At 53.8% G+C, this 18,044-nt stretch overlaps 1 protein-coding gene across 1 annotated transcript in view; it reads right to left on the reverse strand.

Moving 5' to 3' along the window:
* Positions 1-306: 306 nt before the first annotated feature.
* Positions 307-18,044, reverse strand: part of ITPKB (inositol-trisphosphate 3-kinase B) — a 69,887-nt gene continuing 52,149 nt past the window's right edge. The window contains exons 3-8 of the mRNA XM_075749406.1: positions 16,144-16,243; positions 15,295-15,508; positions 12,100-12,304; positions 6,713-6,814; positions 5,076-5,147; positions 307-2,793 (exon numbers count right to left, since the gene is read on the reverse strand). Coding sequence (XP_075605521.1) covers positions 2,578-2,793; positions 5,076-5,147; positions 6,713-6,814; positions 12,100-12,304; positions 15,295-15,508; positions 16,144-16,243 — 909 coding nt within the window. The 3' untranslated portion in view covers positions 307-2,577. The remainder of the gene's footprint in view (positions 2,794-5,075; positions 5,148-6,712; positions 6,815-12,099; positions 12,305-15,294; positions 15,509-16,143; positions 16,244-18,044) is intronic.

An 18,044-nucleotide genomic window follows, 5' to 3' on the forward strand; every position in this document is an offset into this window, starting at 1 on the left:
AAGAAGGATGGAGAAAGTCAGGTCTCTCCTTGGAGTGTCCCCCACCCAGCTCAGAGCTCCCCACGGCCCCGCTCTCACCCTGCTCTGCTCCCTGCAAAGCCAGTTCCCCTTAGTCAGGATTTGTCCCCGGCGCAGGGTCCTTCCCTACTCTTGCTTTTATGCAGCACTGCTCCCGATGCGTGCTGGGGCAACCGAAGCTGGAGCCGGATCCCCCTAAAACCATTGTGGATGTGAAAGCCGGCTCCTGGGTTGTTCCCAGGCTGCTGCAAGCTGCGAGGGGCAGACATGGACCGTACACCAGGCAAATGCTTCCCGTATGCCTTTATTTGCAAAGTTAGAGGATTTTTTTTACAGGCGCTGTGCGTTGGTGTTTCAGACCGGTTCGGATTTTTCTCTGTATTATCAATGACCAAGAGGGGAGGTGGGAGCAGGGAAAATCCCTCACAGCAACTGTTCCAGCCTCCAGAAAGGCATAAGACATCTGAGAGGAACAATCTGCTTCTTCTGAAGCCACGAAGCGAAGAATCTGGTTTATAAACAGGCTTAGAAAATAATATACATATATAAGAGCAGCTCAAAGCTAAAGTACAGCGATAACTGGTACATACCTATGCATATCTGTTCACAGCCTTTCTCCAAAGCTGGAAAAGGGATGGTTTAAAAACTAAAAACACAGTTGTTTTTTTTTTAAAAAAAGGATTCCATGCATTAAGTTTTAGTGTTTTGTGCAATTAAAATGGGATGAAAATAAATATAACTTAAAAAACCCCAACCTTTTCCATGACACTAATGGAACAGAGGCAAGTCTATAAGGCACTTCCACATGGGCTATTCTAGAAAGCCTGGCAAAGAGCTAAAACAGTGCAACCATTTACAATGGCATCAGATGAGCTAAAGACATCTGTCTGGTGAGATATGAACTGAGAAAAACCTTAGGACACTTCAGTCCTCGGGGAAGAGGCTGGGGTATGGCTACAGGCGGCTTAATGGCCAACTCCTCCTCTTTATTGCTGCCAGGAGAAGACCTCCCCCACCGAGGATGCTGGACTCACTGAACGATGGCAGAGGGGCTCTGGGTGCGACGTGAGACGGTGGGTTTGGGGATGGAGCAGGTGAGAGGTTTGCGGCTGTCGAGATCATGCACCACCTCCAGCATCGCACACTCCTTCTGTCCTCAACGCGAGGGGCTCCCCGGCTTGCCCTGCAGCCTCCCCTCCCCGCCAGCCTCTCGATCGCTGACCTTTAGTGAGCCAGCCCCACGGTGAGCAAGCTGCTTAGTTCAAATGTTCCAGGAAGTTAAAAAATAGCCTCCGCCCTAAATAGGGAACCGGGTGTTTTCGCAGGAGCGGGAGCGCAGAGGCTGTACATGCAGCCTGAGAAGCCAGCGCCGAAAAGCAGCGGCAGAGTCAGCCAGCTTTGTGGAAAATAATGGGAAGGCACGGGGATGCCTGACCCCAATTCTGCTTCACCAAAGATGACCCGTCCACCTCGAGAGCTGCTTTGCTGTTGTAACCCTTCGCCCGCTGCTGATAAAAATTACAGCGATGCTCCAGGTGGGAGGGTTGCCCTGGGCCAGGCGCGGGCATTGGCAGCACCAACCCTACACACGTGCTTGGCTGCTGCCAAAAAAGACTGATCAACCTGGATGGCTGCTTTAGGTCTCATAGTAGTCCCTTATAAGCTGTTTTTCCCTCCCCTAGACCTGCCCAAAGTCTTTATTCCCCATGCAGGGCTGGAAAACCCAGCTAAGGAGGGCTGGAAGCAGCTCCTAGCAGGGAAGCGGGGTCTCTAGAGAGGAGCTCGAAGCGTTACCCACCACACCAGTGCACCCAGCATGGGGGAGGCAGGTGGGAAGCACCTGGCCACGGTAAATACCTGTGCCTGACCACGTGCCCCCAGCAGGAGGGAAACCCTCACCCTCCAGTGCCACCTGAAAATAACCGAACGACTTCCACGGGATGTCTTGAACACAAAGGAAAACCCAAATCCGCCCTTCTAGCATCTCTTAAGGACTCGGCCCAGCCCGGTCCCTAGGGTGAAACGTGCTGGAAAGACAACTAAAGGGCTCCCATCCCAGTATCCTTCGCCATCTTGCTCACGCACCCCGGCTGCCAGAGGGTCCTGGGCACGGCCACTGAGTGTTTTTGGGATGAAACTACCGATCCCAGTGCAGGGAGAGGCTCCGTCCTCCACCAGCCCTCTTAAAGGCCCTCTTAAAATCAGGCTGCACAAGAGACAAAAGCACGATAGGCAAAGCACACGCTTGCCTAAGCAATCCCCACCGGGCTGCTCCCGGCCGGCACGGCTGCGTGCTCCCACTGACTCTGCAAAGCCAAGGTTTCAAGTTCAGCTTTTGTTCTGGTGGGTTAGCTCTCTATTTACATGGAGAGGGAAAAAAAAAAAAAAAAGACCAAGACAACCTAAAAAAAAACAACCCCACAACAAAAAACACCTTAAATAGGGAGAGTATAGCTTTCAAATGGGAAGGACGAGGGCTGGAAAGTGTCTTGTAGTGCAGTTCAGAAGAGTCAGTCGGGGGGGCAGGTTGGGGGTAGTGGCAGAGTTGGACGCGCAGCTTTAATGCAAGTCTTCGCTCTGGGACAACTCTGTCAGGATCTGAATGAGGTTGTCCAGCCCCCAGAGGTAGCCGTCCTCTCTGTTCCCTTCCACCCAGGGCACGTTGTGCTGGAGAACTTGTCCCTCCGGCAGCGGGGTGGTTTTCCCAAAGTCAATCATCCAGACTTTGGCCTGTTCCTTCTTGTCGTGAATGAAGAGGAGGGAGCTCCCGATCACCTGCAGAGAGGAGAGAACAGTTAGCGGTGCTCCTGTTGCTGGTTCTCAGCCAGGTTTGGGGCTTTCAGACACCTTATCTCAGGCTGTTATTTGCAAGAGATGCTGCTGAGATTTTTGCATGAGCAGAAGCAAGCTCTGTGTTTGCACCTGCAAAGCAGGTATTCGGACCAGCTGATTTACTCCTACAAATCCCAGCTCTTGGCAGGAGAGGATCAGAAAAGCACGGGCATGAAAGATAGAGATGTCATTTCGGAAACCAAGTCAAGGTCCCCGGGAAAGGAATGAGATGGATTGTCCCAGCCTTCAGATAGGGATTTTTTTTCAAGGCTGGTTCTTTGTGAAGGCTCGTGCTATTCACGCTTGCCAGCCCTGCAGACATCACCACAGGGATGCGTATGCTCCAAGTACAAGTTACTTGCAATGTGCTATCTCCTGTCTGAAACATCATTCAATTGCAACAACTCCCCCTAGAATATTCTCCTGGCTTTCACAGTGCTCTGGGGATGCAAAGTTACTGAGGTACACGTACATGAATTTCCCTTTCCATTAGTTCACTCGGCCGCATCTGCTTTGAAGGGGTCGTCCATAACCTGACCAGCCTTTGGGAAAATCCTGCAGCGAGTATTGGCCGGGGAAAGCCCCAGGAAAGCTGACAGGTGCATTTGGGAAGGTGAAACACATCGTCCCTGAACAGCAGAAGTCTCAAGGCCTCTCACAGCAGGACCAGACCCCAGGATGCTCTAGGGGCATCCAGCTGGTGTCAGCCCTCCAGAACAGCAGCACTGAATGTTACCAGGGACCCACGTCCGTATTATCACCGGGGTTTAGTTTGAGGTTTGTCTTCAGACAAGGGTTTTGAATGGGAAGCACGTACTGTTTGCAAAAGCTATTATGAATTTACATTTTTGAGGAGACTTCCTCCTCCAGCGGATTGGGAAAACATCCAAGGTCCAGAGATATGTATTATTTCCCAGAAGTGCTTATCTTTAGCTCTTCTCCTTCTAAGCTCTTACAGCCCTCTCTTGGCCAGGACAGAGCATTTTAACTTTAAGGAAAAGCCTTTTGCTGACATTCTTTCCTCGCCTGTCCTGGGTCACCAAATTCTCCTGCAGCTCCTCGGAGGAGCCCTGCCCAGCGAGGGCCCCACAGAGCTTGGCAGACCTTCTGCTGCACTTCGTCTCAAAGTGGGACAGAAAGTCAAAGCTGCTGCTTTTTAATTTTTAAGGAGTGGAAACTCCTTTCAAAACCCCCTCAAAAGGCTGTTTTGTTTCTGTGTTTTCAAACGAAACCCTGGCACTTGGTTTCAGGGAGCATTTTGTTTCGCCGCGTTGAACTGTCCTGAAACACGCGGTTTCGAAATTTCCCCTGCAATGCCTTCCAGGCGCTGCGTCAGGAGGCACGGCCCCATCCTGCGCCTGGCTCCCAGCAGGACCCTCCACGTGCGGCCGGGGCCGAGGTGGCTTCACACGGCTCCGGCTGAAGGACAGGGGCGTCTTCGAGCTGTGGCTCCCGCTCCCTGTGAGTCGAGGGCTCCTATGAGGCTCTTTTGCCCATAGACAACACGTGCCAAGGACATGAATGTTTTTTTTTTTTTTTCTTTTTAAGTAGATGCAATAGCAAATAATCTTTGCCAAGGCTAAACCAATAAAATGATTTAATTCAACTATGGAGCATTCCAATTCCTGCTGAAATGGCCAAAAAAATGTAGTGCTTCCTCTCTGTTTTCCTACTGGTACTGAATTTTCACTGTAGAAAATGTTGATTTCGTGGACACACGTCTGGAGGAAAGTCCTTCCGAGGGAAGAGTCCTGACTGTGGTGCCCCAGCCAGCTCAGCGAAGGTAGTTTGGGGATGATTGGCAATCTACAGCTAAGTCAAAGCCTTGTTTGATCGCATGGAGCAACTGGCAGCTAAGCGATACCTGACATGGATACCTGACGTGCATTCAGACAGGAATTTCTCTCCAGAAGACCCCTATACTTTTGCGCTAAGAATTTTTCCCAGTCATATAAACCCATAAGCAGCCTGAATTCCTCCTAGATCACTTTTAATCTGTGTGAACATTGGTTTTCCACAGATTTGAACCTATCTCAGATACATGAACATTCTGTCAGTCATCAGCCATATTTGCACATAAGTATTAAACATGGGTATGAAGATATCGATATAAGAATAAATTCAAAGTTGTAGAAATCTACAGCCTCTGACTTTGACTTCTCTTCTCTATTTGGCCAAGCTGACATATTAAACCGTTCGCATTTCTATCTAACTGTGAGTATTACCTCGTGGCATTTGAAGAACGGGGATGTCTCCAGGGTAGCACGAATACCCTTCAACCGGTTAAGGTAACTGTTCTGGAATTACAAAAAAACAAACAAACAAGCCATAAGCACTGCAGGAAGCTTACGTAAAAACTGCTGCACAGGGCAGAAAGGAAAGTCACCGCTCCCGGCATCCTCTCCACGATACCACGTTTGCATGGAGAGATGCTGGGGGTGTCCCTCAGCTGCCCTGCGCTCAGCATCCTCCCACAGACCTGTCCCCCAGGGAGGGCGTCCCCTCTTTTTTTGGGATCCACTTATGCTTTTAGCCTCTACAGCATCCTGTGAGTTCCTGTGGCTTCCAAAACTTAGTGACAGCATTTGCTTTTGCTGAACCAGTGCTTTCTGCAGACTTTCCCTGCTGCATTCGTGGTGCTCCCGAGGAGGGAACAGCTAATTCAGCAGCCGCTGCTGTGCACGCACAGCCAGGCTCCTTTTTTTCCCCTCTCACCTGCACTCTTTCTAATAGGTAACTCTTCACCCCATCTGCCATTTTAGCACTCAGTCAGTCAAGCTCCGTGAGACACTTCTCTAACTCCGTATCAGCACTTCTGCAAGGCTGGTACCATAGGTGGAAGGGCTTTCACACTAGTCAGCACGCAGGTCAAGACCCACGCGCCTGTTTAAGCATCCCTGCAAATTGCTGGGAGGCACTAAACGTTCTCAGGAGGCCCCTTTGATAATTTGATTTAGAGGTTTAGATAGAAGGACTAAGCACAGGAACATGCACAGCAGGTGTCTGGGCACTAAATACACCTAAATTTTCACACTCTGCCTGCGTGGGGAGATGTGAGGGTCGCTGTATTGCAAGGGTTTGGCCAAGGAGCCCCGTCCTGAGCCAGGGCATGATGGTGTGAATGTGCTCCAAACTCTTTGAGGATAAAATGCAGCCAGGCAACTTCATTTTCAGCTCCAGGAATAATCCCTGGGTAACTCTTGTCAAAGTGAACGCGCTGGTTTGAAGGAGGCAGTGCCAAGGGGCACTCCAGCTGGAACCTTGCGTTTGTAGGCTTTATCTAGTGCAGCTTAAAATAGGAGTGCTTTGTCAAACGGCGTATTTGACACAGCTGGAGTAAATTGTTTACAGCTACATCTCGTATTCTCCTGGCAACATAGAGACACTTGGGAAATGCCGACCGCGGCTTGCCCGTGCGAAGGGCGCCTGGTGCGGGCAGGGGGATGCCTTGGCCGCCCTTGCTGTGAGACCGAGTGCAGGGCAGCCGGCTCTGCCAGGGTGGGAACCCCTGCCATTGCATACTGGGGTAAAGAACAGGCTCAGAGGCTGTCGTCAGCCCCAGGGACGAGGGGGCAGAGCACGGCTGTGCCTCCACAGAGAGTTTTGGGGCCAACCCTTGAGCATCTTCAGCAGGCTGGGACCCAGCCCAAGCAGTGCTGCTGCAGCAAACGTGTCCCCTCCCAGCCCTCTGCTGCTCTGCCCTCACCCCTGCACCAAGATGGTGTTTCTCTGCCATTTTTTATGCTTTTTTAAGAGAGATTGCTCAGGCTGCAGCCCCTCAGGGTAGGGAGCTGATGAGCTAGCCTCTGCAGGAGGAGCCCTCTCCAGGCAGCACCCCCCCACCCCAGCATCCCCCACTCACCAAAATGTTGCGGTTCCCTCTAGTGAACTCCCTGAAGGCCTCCGTGACTTGTTCCTTTGTCCGCGTCTTCTTGAAGTCCCGGTTCACAGTGCCGTCCTCTTTCTTGAAGAGAAGGGAGAGTGGTGAGAAGGATGGGAAGGGAGGGAGCCGGGGTAGGACTGGTGTTTCAACAGCCTTTTTGGCAGTGGAAGGACCTGTCTATGGAGGAGGGGTGAGCAGAGGCAGCAGCTCTCTGCCTTGCACATGCCAAATCATCCCACAGCTCTGCTGCATTACCCCCTAATGCAAATGGCAAGTGTCCACCATCGCAGGCTTGCCAAGGTCACCGGCAATGTGGACAAGCTACCTCTCATGGACCTGGCACTCACTGCCAACAGAGGCTGGAGATCACCCGTTTCTGGCCACACTGCCCAAATGGCTTCCCGTCGCTGCCGTGGCTGAGCACAGGTGCTGACACCAGCCTGGGGCTGCTCCCCTGCTTGGGGAGGAAAGCAGAGCACGACCACAGCAGGACTAAATGGAGAGTGGACAGAGACACCGTCTCAGGAACAGGCACAAAAACCCCTCCGCGTGAAGTCCCCCAAGTACTGCTGCAGCAAGGAGATGAAAGCAAGGAGCAAGCCCGTGGCTGTCTTGTCTCACAAGTCCTTTGATAGTCCATGGACAGCAAACCGTCCAAGGCAGCAGCCCGGTACCGAGGTGCAGTGAGCACCCTTGTGCTCTCCTCTGCCTCTTCTCCAGGTGCTTGGCCTGCCGTGGGGATGGCACGGCTTGGTCCGCTGCAGGGACAACACACAGCCCTGACCCAGAGGCTCCTGGCCGAACCTCTGGGCAGCTTTGTAGGTGGCTCCCCATTTCCCTGGTCCTGCTGGGACTCTGATTTTTAGATCAGCATGTCTCATTGTCCGGAGCGGCCGTGTGTTGGGCAGGCAGAGCTTGCTTCCTGGATACAGGGGCTATTTTAAACCACACGTGCTCCGCTTGCAGAGCTCCATCCCACCACTCCGGCCAGCTCGCTTACACACAATAGTGCAAAGGGACAGAGGCCAAAAGGACGAAGAAGCAGAGCAGAGGCTGGGGAAGGAAGAGAGCACAATGAAATCACCTGCCTTGGACGTTTACGTGCCCTGGTAGGACTTTGAGACCCATCCAGGGAAGTGCCTGGGGATGGGGCCATGTGCATTCCCCTGGAGAGCGGGCTGGCCGCGGGCATGGTGGCCAGTCCAGCCTGGGGGAAGGCTGAGCACCCCGGCTGGACCAGGCGAGCCCTGCACCAAACCCCCACCTGACGTGCACTTTGGGATGAATCACACAGCCCACTTCCAACTTCCAGCTTGCATTTTGTGCAAGCATTGACAAAGATGATAACGAGAGCAACGTGTGAAAGGTCTTAGTCTCCAGGAAAAAACCCTTTGTTTTGCATGGGATGTAACCAATGCACGCAGCTTCAAACCAGCCTGGACCCTGCCTGACCACCGTGCTGCCGCAGGCTATAAAAGCGAGGCTAACGGCTGGCAGAGCACGCATCGGCAGGGGCCTGCGACGACGTTATCGCTGGAGACCTCCCTGCCGTAGCAGCCGTCCTGCCGATGGAGCGAGCAGAGCCAGGCTCTCTGCTCTCGGCTGTTTCTCATGAGGCAGCAGGCAGCAGCAGCGCAGGCGGGAGGCCTCGCCGAGGATGCTCTGGTGGCACGTGCGCGACGTATAGGGGAAAGGCGCTACGCCGCTATACATCCGTCATGCGAGCCCGGACATGGCAGTTCGGAAATCAACCCACCCTCTCCCCGGGGGATGATAGATATCAATTTGGAGAAGTGCCACAGCACTAATTTCACATGTAAAGAGCATAACTTTCCACAAAGCATCCAAGAAAGGAGATGGACTTCTAAGTGCTCCTAAAAATAAATGAAAACCACAGATGGCCTTTCAGATAAGGCAATCTAGGCTTCAGGAAAGCCAAACAACCTATCTGTAGCGCTGCTCCCGTCATTACCCGCCTCCCGCAGTTCCCTTGCCCAACCAGACGCTGACAACTGCCACGACATTTACAGGTGTCCAAGCCCCGAGGGGGCTGGCTTCCACACGGCAGAAATGTGAGGGGGGCTGATAAGGGCTGTCGCAACCTCCGCCCCACCAGTGATTCCAGTTTGCGCTGGCGTCACTGGGGCAGGGTTCGGGTCAGCTGGCTCTCCCTCCGGCACTGTGTCCGACCTCGGATGGGGCTTGCAAGCTGCCCATTTTGGCAAAGTCAGGTGAGGGCTTTCAGGGCTCGTTCTGGGACCCCGCAAATGTCCCGGCCCCGGGGACTACCGTCCCACCGTGGCCTTGCTGCAGGCAATGGTGAGTGACTCTCAGAGCAGAGCAGGAGCTCGGGAGTGACGCTTCTTGCAATGAGCCCCAGTAAGCTTCAACTGGGTCACCAGGGATCACCTGCACTACTTTTAGCACGCTAATTTTATTAAGGGCTACTGGTTCTAATAGTTTCAAGCTACTCCAGAAAGTTAGATAAGTGTCATTATCTCCTTTTGCAGAGGAAAATTTCCTTTTTAAAGAGGAAGAACCGGATCCTCAAGGCCAGCTGGGAAAGCAAAAGCTCAGCCAGGAAAGGGTGCCCATCCTCATTCCCAACCCTGAGCTGCCTCACCTCACCTGCCCGCGCTCTCCCGAAGGCTATCGCCGCTCCTCTCCTTCCCCTGTGCCCCCTTCCGGCCCACGCGCCCAGGGCCAAATCCTGCCCTTCCCTCGCGCAGCAAGGCGCTCTCCTGTATCAGCCTCCGGCCACGAGCAAGGGGCAGGGCGGATTCACCTCTGCTCTTCCCAGGGAAGCATCCGCAGCGGGAAAGAAAACATGGGGACACTAGTCATTAAATAATATTTTCCTGAAATTTCATCTGAGGGCTCAGTAGCAGCTCTGGGCACTGAAGACGCTTTCCCTAATGCAGAGGCTTAACCCCAGAAATAGGGCAAACACAGGGATACGGCACAGCATGACCAGCTCTGCTGGAAAAAAAAGCCGGCTGGGAACCAGCGTGAATTGTTAGTGCTTTAGCTTAGGGGAAAATAATCCAGAAGCTGAGGGATTTAAGGAGAATTACAGTAATTAGAGCCTTGATCAAATTAGTCAGCCCTTAGCAGCAGCAGCAGGATTACTCCTGGAGGCCAGCACTTCTCAACATTTTTCAATTAAAGAGCTGCCTCACCTCTTTGAAAAAAAATCCACTGCTCACATCATGCAGCAGCTCACTTATGGTCGGCTAAAACTGAGGTGCAACTCTTACCACTCCTTTATATCTTTTATTTCCCTCCACAGTGGGTTTTTTTTTGCCTGTGTGGGAGTACGATTTGGGGGTTTTTTTTACATTTTTCATTTCAAGTGGTTCACATAGGACCTGCTTTTGCTGTAAAGTCCCCTAAACGTCCCCAGATCACAGGCTGAGAAGCACTGCTGGAGGCCAACAATACATCATGTTGGACTATAAATAGACAGATATTCCTGATTATAGCAAGAAAGCAGGGAGAAGAAACAGTGCATGGGAGCTTTGGTCCCAACTGGCCCACTCATTTTTTATATAGCCTCAGTTTTATAATAAGCATCAGCAAAACAACAGCAACAGGAATGCAAACCAGCAGCAATGGGAACCAGGCAAAGGGCTGTCCCAAGCCAGAGCAGCTCGCAGCTTGCTTGCAGGTACCCGTGGCAGAAAAGGGTCTTTGGGGAGCTGGGGAGATCAGGGGAGAGCTGCACGAGCAGGCAAGTGCCCTGACCCAATGCAGGCACTGCCGAAAGCTGTTGTGGGGGAGCGTGACCAGCAGCATCTCAGGCAGGGGCATGGGACAGGCAGGGGTGCTTGGCGTTGCTTGCCAGAAAACTCTTGAAGGGGTTTGGCCCAAGGGCTGCTCCTCGGGTTTCTGAGAGCGGTTGAGTTAGAGACAAATGCACTGTCCTCTGCTGGCCATGAAACAGTTGGATGAAGAAGGTGCCCTCCTCCTCACGTGCAACATGCTCTGCTGGGCTTCCCACAGCCCAGGGACTTTGTCCTGCACAGCGGGACAGACAAACCCCTTCCCACGGGTGGTCTGGTACGTGGGTAATCAGGAGTAGAGGCTCTGAGTGACCACTCCTGCTGATCACCTTTTAAACCTGTGGTCTAACACCTGCATTTGTTCGCTGTTTGACCAGTAGGATGAAGGGGAACGCTACCAGGGAAGCCTACAAAATCTGATGTCAAGGCTTTTTCAGGGAACGGCTTCATCTGGTTTAATTCTATCATTTTGACACCGCTATGTCCAGTCAGGAGAGGTGCAAGGAGTTTAAGACCACAGAAACCCAGACTGGGAGAATCCCACCTGACTCAGAGAGGAGAAAAATGATCTGTGACCAGAAGAAAGAAACTCCTCCAACCAAGATACATGTAGAAATCAAGCCATTGTTTCCGCTAAGAGCGAGCGGCTGCCTTGAGCTACAGCCTGGGCCCGCAGCAGCGCCCCAAGCCCGAATTACTGCAGGCACGACTTGTCTGAGCTCCCCTTGGCTGCCAAGCCAAGGCCGTGCCCAGGCACGCAATGAAACCCTTAGCTCAAGCGTGATATTACCTTGAATTCATGTTGGCTGGCTATCAAAAGGCATAAGCCATTGCTAATGTTCATGCAAGTCTTTTAGCGCTAATACAAGTGCTCTGCGGTTACAGACTTAACTCTGTTCAAGTGCCATCCCGGACATCTCTCTCGCAGCAAAGTCTGCTTGCCGGGAGAAAAACTCCGGGGCTGGCTTATCTAATGAGGACACAAAACATCCCAGCAGGTATCTCCAGAAACGTGAGCGTTAGCTCTGAGCAAGCACAGTCAGCAGGTCACACGTGCGTGCGGGTGCCAGCAGAAAGCGCTGCTGCTCGTGTTCGCCCCATTTCACAGGGCTCAGTTGCTGAATTTTTCTGGAGAGGGATGTAAATACAGCCTCCTCACCGACTTCAGCTAAACTCACAGCTCCAACCACAGATCGGCACACGTTCAAACTGGGATTTGGATTAATGGCTCAACACAGCAGCACAGCCGTATCAAAAGCAAACAACTAATTTGAGTCTTCAAGTTGGAGGACAGCACTTTGCATTTCACAGTCAGGGAAATCAACCAAGCGGCTGATTTAATGAGATTATGGCTAAAACTGTCCTCTTGCATTGATGCCCTGAGCTCAGCTGCACTCTCAGAAGAGTGGCGCTGCCCCGGGCCACGTGCCTGACGAGGGTGGTTTGACTGCAGGGACCAGGGATGCCCTGATGTGACACGGTCTTGCCACCAGCCTGCTCTGCGCGTGCCTCTGTGAGCGAGTTTGGTTACTGAACGCTCCCAGCAGCTGCTGCCCCCGCTCTGCACACCCAGAGCGGCCTCACCTTTATCCCCTCGATCCTGAAGCCCAGCGTGGCGGTCGAGCTGATGGTCTCCCTCCACTGCATGTAGCGGGGCTTGGTTACTGCCCGCAGCACGTTCTCCTCCTCGGTGGGGGCCTCAGGGTCCACCTCAATCATCTTCTGGTACATGTCCTTCCTCAGGCTCGGCTTTTTCCGGGCCTTTATCAGCTCCTCCTCCAAGTACGTCCTGCAAGGAACGAGAGGGGAATATTGGCAGGTGCCACGTACCCACAGACAGCCCTTCTCCCAAAAATCAGGCCTGTCCAGGATAGCTGATCCCTACGGAGCAGGGCAGAATGGGAAATAACAGAGCAAGCCTCACTGCAGGTGAAGTGACCTTGATTTAATTAGCACCCCACCATCAACATATGATGTCTTTTCAGTTCATCAAGGAACCACAACCAGTTTGGCCATAACAAGGGAGGTTGTTTCTCACAGGTGCCCACGGTGTTCCTGCTGCCACCCCTTGGTCCTGGGGGACCTGTCCCCCAACACTCAGCAAACCTGAGCAGCGACTTAGCGGCTCTCACAAACTAAACATGGCTTTCAAGATGTGCCCAGGAAACCGCCACGTGCTCTGGGACCGGGCTGAGTTGAAGGCAAGAGGGAGGTGGCTGCATCCCAGCCCTCGGCGTTAGCTGCTGCTCCCGCTGAGGTTTGGCCAATGTGGGCAGCGGCTCCCAAAGCTGCTCCCGTGCCTCTCCCGTGCTTTCCCATCCCCTCACCCCGGGCACTGCGAGGGCTCTGCCTCACCGGCTGCTAAGCAGGGTGTTTTCACACGGGGCTGTTTCACTGCTGCTCGTTTTGCCCAGTGGACTATCTAGCAAAAGCTTCCTCTACAGGATGGAGCAGAGGAAGGGACGCAGCCTTGGCCAGGCGCTTACCAGCACCCCCGGGGACGTGGGGTGCAGGCGGAATGGGGGAAGGAGGATGGAGGGTGCAGAGGAGTGTGCAAACACCTTGGTTTTATCCATCCTTCAGAGGAGCACCGCTCTGTGCCAGCACACTGATGGAGAACAACTGCACTCTGGTATGCAGAAAACCACCATCCATGGAATAATACTTCCTGCAGCAGTAATAAACCACTACGTAACTCCTCTTGCGGCTCCCAAACTTGCCCTAGCGCAGCCTGGCAAGTGCCCAGGCTCTCTCCAAGCAACTCGCCAAGGCAGGTGAGATGTCTCACCAAAACAACACAGGAATGACCCTATCTGTCACCTCCTTCCCCCCAAATCCAAACTGCTCTATATCTCCCACTAGCCATGCCCAGCTCTGCAGAGGGGCCGTACCCTCTCCCCAGGTCCCTTGTGCCAAAATCCCAGCACTGAGCGTGTGGTTCACCTCCAGAACCAAGCAAAACACATGGGGAGGATGCTAGGCAGACTACGTGGGATGGTGTTCCTGCGTTTCTCACAGGCTTAGCAAGGCAAACTGGTGTCTTTTGTCAGGGCAGGCATATGATCACTGAGCAGACATCCCCAGGGCATCAGCCCCTTTGAAACACACGGCAGATAAAAGTGATGAAAGGCTTCAGCTGACATCACCAAACCCATGACTTTTGGGCAGATGGAATAAAATAGCAGAATAAAGCAGCGGTGTGCTCATAAGTGCTGCTCACGCCACTCGGAAAGCTAGATTTCCTTTTGATGAGTATGGCAGATCATCCACTTCTGTGGTTCAGTCCCCCGCACTGCTCTAGGCTTGAACCTTCACCAGGGCTGACAAAGTTTTGTTTGGGGACGACTGGAGGAGGCTGCTGCATCCCAAAGCCGGGTTGGCAGGAAAGAAACCAAACCTGTATCTGCCTGGCAGCAAGCTGCTGGCTCAGACAGGTTTAATAGCCCTGAGGTTTGGTTTATCTGCCAGAACCTCTCCTGCCCGGCCGCAGGGATGCCCTGCTCCCCAGCACTGGCCCAATTTAACCTCCCTCACCAGCTCCTCCCACAGCACCATCTCATTTAATGATGAGGATGTCTGGCACATTTGCCCCCTTGCCTGCTGTGTTAGCTCCACAAACCCAGGCGCACAACTCGACCTGTGATTTGTGCGCAGGAGGCTTGCTTTCTCCCAGAGACAGCCGCGGGAGCACACGGGCAGCATGACCAGCAGGTCTTCTTATGGTGGCTGTCGCCTCTGGGTCCAGAGCGGGTCCCGCAACAGCACGGTGTGTGCCAGACAGGGCCACGTGGCCGCGCCGGGGCCCCCTGCCCTTCTCTCCACCCCTCCGGTGGAAAGTATTCCTCGCCTCTTCCCTGCCGACAGCCTGACACGCCAGTTCGAGTTTCACATCGGGAGTTCAGGAGGGGAAAAAAAAAAAAAAGATTCCTCCCTCCCACAGAAACCATCAGCTTTTCCAGCAGCACAAGCGTCTCCACCACGTCTGGGCTGTGCCTTAGCCAGCAACGGGGGTCTCAACCCGCCCTGCCGCCAGCATGCAGCAGGCCCAGGCCCGAGCGGTGGCCCGTGGCTGCTCCAAAACCGGCAGCCGCCCGGGGTCACCAGCCCTGCTCACGTTTGCTCTGAGACACCCTCGTCAACCGTGGCATCGCTAGCTCAGAATCCGCTGCTGGCCAAGTGGCTGCAGCCTGGGATCTTGGCGTATCTGTAGATGGTTCTCAAGGACGACACGGGTAATGTTGCTCATCTGCTAGGAAACGTTTCAAGAACTTTGCGTGAAAGGCACTGAACTACTTAACACACACGTTTTATCCCTCAAGTGTGCATGGGAGCAAAGGGTGAACAGAGGGAGAGGTTCTCACTGACCCAAGCTGTGCCATTCAAGTGTCTTTATTTCACCCCTCTGGCACCCTGGGCTGGATCTCCCACACCTTTTGCTCCCTGCCCCTTGGCTGCGTCCTCCTGCAGCAGGTCGCCACCTCCTAAGAGCTACTGTGCCATTCTGGTGTACCCAAACCTAAACAGAGGGGTGGTCCCCCCGCTGCACAGAACTCCACTTTCCCAGGGCTAGTGAACAAGCAGAGGAGGGAGGAGCCTGGTGTGTCCTTCCTACAGCCAGGCTTCCCCACGGCTCTTGCCTGACGGTGTTGGCTTAGCTCTTCCTGAAGACAGGTGAGCCTGGTGTTCTCACTTGTGCGTTTCAGAGGGTTTTACTCAGGAGATGCATTTGCTTAGAGTATCCCGTCTTAAAACTCAAACAACGCCCCCAAAGCCACTCACCTGACCCCCATTTTGCAGTCCATAACGCAGGGGGAGTCAAATTCAGCCAGCAGATCTTCCATCTGGTTGTATCGCTCCCCGTCCTTCACAACGTCGCCGTGGTAGGCAGGAACATAGGGCTTCAGGACATCGTTCATCAGGCGGTCGAGGCAGCGCTGCTCCGATTCACAGTGCTTCTTCAGTATCCTGCCATTGGCCGCTGCCTTGAAACTACCTGAGGGTGACAAGGGACAATGTGGCACTTGCTTTGGGTGGGGGATGACGCTGTGCCTTCCCAAAACAAGAAAGGCAGCTCAACACCATGGAAGCACCTCCTGTTTAAACCTGCACCCAAAACAGTCCTCGCAGGCTGGGACGTACAAGCTCGGGCTGCCAGGTTCACGCGTAGCGTCGGAGGTTTACGACCAGCAATGTCACACCTGAAACAGGGCAGAGACCTGCCCTGCAGCACCCAACGCGTTTCTTTCACAGCCTCGGTCTACTTCACAGTAGGTTCACACCTTTGTCTCTAGGCTCATGCGTGGGGCATCTTTGTGGTGGGCATCTCCACCTGCTTTGCTGAGGATGAGTGAGAGGGCTGGGGTCTCACCCAAAGGGCTCGGCTTTCTGCTGCTGGACAAAAAAGCGGCCAGTAATACCTGCTGGCCCTGGGAGACAGAAAGCGCAGAGAACTGCACCTGCACGTCACCCTCCCTAGTTTTTAGGTAAGTCACTCCCCTGGGCTAGAGACACGGGAGCTGAAACCTGTGGCGTTCATGCAGCAGTCAGAAGCAATTCTGGCCAGCAGAGCTCATTAACCTGAGATAACGAAGAGCCTTTCCACCGCTCCACCCTCCCCATGCTCCATACCTGCATGTCCCGCTAGCTGGATCCAAGGGTACTTCTTCTTGAAAGACATCACAAATGGGGACCAGTGCACCATATTCTTGATCTTCCGCCATGATTTGCTCTAAGGGAAAAAAAAAAAAATCATGAAGGTGAATGCAAAGTTTTAAGCCTTTACTGTCCGTAAAGTCACTTCAGGCAGCACGCAGCTGTTTTGGACAGAGGAGGAGGCACCGGAGCCAGCGCAGGATGGAAGCAAACAGAGAATCTGCTCTTTTCCCATCGCCCTGTGCCAAGCCAGAGCCGCTGGGCCTCGACTCTACATTCAAAAATCACGAGTAACTTCAGTAAAGTGGATGGCGTTACAGCGTTGTTCCACTTGGCTGCTTCTGCTGCAGAGGGCCCAGCCGTCCGCGTTACCTCGTCTCCGCTCCCCGCATCCCTCTGCAGAAGCAGCGGGGACATTAACCCATCCTTGAGTACCGCGTTAGATGGCGGCAGACGGAGCGGGGAAGGGAGCCCAGGGTTTCTACCCAGCCACAAAACCTCAACTCCAGCTCCTGCGGGGAACAAGAGACGCTCGCACAAGCGCGCACAGGCTCACCGCCTGGCTTTTGTTCCCCGCTGAAAGGCAGCTGCTTTGTCCATTAAGCTGGCAGCCCGCGCGTGGCTGATCCGCCTGCTTTGGCCCATCCTTTTAGCTACATTGTAGAGAACAATTCCCTTCTGACATGTTGCGTTTCTCGCCAGATTGCACAAAATTATTTACACGACTGTAACGAGGGCTGCATCGGACATACGAAAGCTTCCTTCGAAGGCTCTTTCCCGCGAGAGTTTTTCCCTGGATTGTCCTGGGGAACGTGCCGCCGGTAAAAGGCAGGGGGACCACCTCTTATCTTGGCCCCAGAAGGCGACGGCACAAACAAATCAGGCGAACAATATACAAGGGCGACAATGGAAAAATGCCTTCTTGCAGGAGCTGGGACAAACAGACGGCGTAGCCCTGGCTGCTCCGAGCTACTGGGTTCAGCCGGAAGCCCACAGACAAATTATCCTCATTTGCTCTGCTCTGAAGGCATGGGAGGGAGCCTTCCAGAAAGCCCAAGTAATCTCTTCCTCGTGTTTGGAGAACCGGCCCCTGTTCCAGTAATGCTTCGTAGACAGGCAGGGAAGAGCCAGCAGCCCCGACTTGCAGTTTGGATGCTTGTTGGGGGTGAACTCACGGCACAGGAATCCGTGCTGGGAACTGCTGACATGTTTAAATGGCGAGGAAGAAGCCAGACAAAGATGTCAGTGTCTAAAGCGTGGAAATTACATCGGGTTACCCCAGCGCCGTGCACCAGCCCCGCCGGGGAGCAGGGACGCATCGCATGGAGATGCGGGGGCTGCCCGTGCGGTGGGGACCGGGGGTGGGAGAGGGGAAGAAGAAAGGTCCTGCCCCACCTCCCAGCCCAGGAGGAGCAGGGTGGCCCTTCCCTGGATGACTGCCCATGGTCGGGAGCGTCCCGGCGTGCCCTGGCACCGGTACAGCAGCGCAGGAGTTTGGCAAGCAACTGCCTGAGCGCGGGGTGACACCGGGCATCCCCTTTGCCCAGGCTCCTCTGTGCCACAGGCTTGCTCCGCCGCCCAGCTTGCTTGCTTTGGCAGGGGGGTCGGGCAGTTCCCTACCTGACATGAGGATGAATGTTTTTGTTTCCAAACGGAGTGCCAGAACTTGTGCGCTTTAGCTGTTCTTTGTTCTGCTTTTGGCAGAGAGCGGGAGAGAAGGGGGAGGGTGTCCCCTCCTTTTGTTTTTAAAATAGTAACATCAAGTCCTGGCTGATGTCATGAAAAAAAGGGGGAAGATGAAGTCTCCAAGGGAGTTTGGACTCCAGATGAGTGTGACCCACCTCCTCTAAAACAAGGAGCAGGAGTCCTCCCCCACC

The sequence above is a fragment of the Balearica regulorum genome, chromosome 3, assembly GCF_011004875.1.
Source record: "Balearica regulorum gibbericeps isolate bBalReg1 chromosome 3, bBalReg1.pri, whole genome shotgun sequence".
Taxonomy (NCBI): Eukaryota; Metazoa; Chordata; class Aves; order Gruiformes; family Gruidae; genus Balearica; species Balearica regulorum.